At 42.6% G+C, this 1,891-nt stretch overlaps 1 protein-coding gene across 1 annotated transcript; it reads left to right on the top strand.

The window, feature by feature from the left end:
• Positions 1-446: 446 nt before the first annotated feature.
• Positions 447-1,867, top strand: SARC_15132 (hypothetical protein; the record flags this gene model as incomplete). Its single annotated transcript, XM_014290741.1, has 2 exons — positions 447-638; positions 1,553-1,867. The coding sequence occupies 2 exons, from the start codon at positions 447-449 to the stop codon at positions 1,865-1,867; spliced, it is 507 nt and encodes a 168-aa protein (XP_014146216.1).
• Positions 1,868-1,891: the final 24 nt, after the last annotated feature.

Raw genomic sequence — 1,891 nt, 5'->3', positions numbered from 1 at the left:
ATATATTATTATATATTTATACATACATATATATATATACATGTATAAATCTGAATACACACAGACATAGACATACAAGCATACGAACGCACATGCACATACGAAATCCTCCCATTTTGTATCTCACAGATTTGCGCTTGAAGTTGTGTACATCAAATATCCATATATACACAATAATGTGCATATACAATAGAAAGCATAAGCATTAATACGCATACACGGTAGTATATTCACACAATGATACACATACACAAGTACATACATAATAACATACACAGACTATATTACTCAAATAAAGACAATATTAGAGATACACAATAATATAGCCACAGGCAATGATACACATACACATCGACATACACAATAACATACACAGACTATATTACATATATAGGACCAATATACCTACACACAATATTACACATACACAATATCATACACAGTCAATGGCACACATATATTCTACCTACACACTGTCACACAGGAGTCTGGAGGAAACCGTAGCGCTGATGGGACGAACCCCGTCTGCTGCACCCGACCACTCAGAGACAAGACTCGATTCAACAAAGTCGCTCAATGCACAACCACGTACTGTCAAGGACAAACACACAGGGATGGGCGGCAAAAGGGAGGCCAAGGTGAGTGCATATGTTAGGTGGTTATGTGGTGTGCGTGTGCGTGTGTGTGTGTGTGTGTGTGTGTATCATCTGTCCCTTCGTATTATCTGAGCCCAGCCTCAGACCTAACCACGCACGGCCACACACGCTACTTACACGTCTACTCCCGTGAACAACGCACAGAGATACATTCACATGAACCACCCACAACCATGTATACACGCACATCACACACACCTACATACACCCACACATATACGGTTTATGTATAGCCCCACCCCCACATGTACACACACACCGCACACACAGTGTTCCCGTACTATGAAGACCGTCTCGTTTGGCCTGTGTAGCATTAGTGCGGCATATCTGATGCGTAGGCTGTTTAAAGTGTTCGCTTGCGAGTGCACAGAGTGACCATACTGACCTCATCAGCATTCGCGCAATGCTTCGCTGAGGAGTTCTATTTATAGAACCCAGAGGCTGTCATGCACGTGTGGCCCAGATTCCGTAGATTAAATGGGTGGTGTGTTGGGGCTTGCTGGTGGTGTGGGTATATTTTTCAGTAGAACACTATTTGGAATATATCATTGTAAGCGGGGGTGGCACTGTTCTTGGCATTGGAAAGTAGGTGGGTACATACGTATGCGTGTGTAGGTATGTATGTCTTATCAAGTCATGTGTGCACTCTCGGCACTCACTCAATACATCATGTATGTACTCTTTTATTACGAACTCACTCAATACATCATGTATATACTCTTCCTATTACGACATGTGTGCACACTTGTTACTCACTCAATATATCATGTATATACTCTTCCTATTACGAACTCACTCAATACCATCATGTATATACTCTTCCATTTACGACATGTATGCACTCTTGTTACTCAATATATCATGTATTTACTCTTCCTACTCTGTCCAACCATCAGCTTGTTGTGAGGTCGAGTTCGAAGGAACGCTTGTCGACCTCAGGCCGTATGCAGAGTAATGATCGCAACCAGGACCAGTCATATGACAGATCATCCGAAGAAGCGGCCCACCAAGCAAAAGAGCCTATTGATAAAAAGCACCAATCACAACAGTCCAAAAATGGGATGCACCAAGCAAAAGAATCTCAGGAATCTCAGCTCAGATCAAAGGAATCCAAAACGAGTTACCAATCAGAAGAGTCGATCTATTGCGAAGCAAGTCCTACCATTGCACAATCGTTTCATTCACTTACTTCAGATGCAGCGCCCGATTGAACACGGCGGATCAGGTGAGTTGCA

This window comes from Sphaeroforma arctica (assembly GCF_001186125.1).
Source record: "Sphaeroforma arctica JP610 unplaced genomic scaffold supercont1.5665, whole genome shotgun sequence".
Taxonomy (NCBI): domain Eukaryota; class Ichthyosporea; order Ichthyophonida; genus Sphaeroforma; species Sphaeroforma arctica.
Note: the sequence above shows the minus strand (reverse complement) of the source record. Positions and strands in the feature narration are given on the sequence as shown.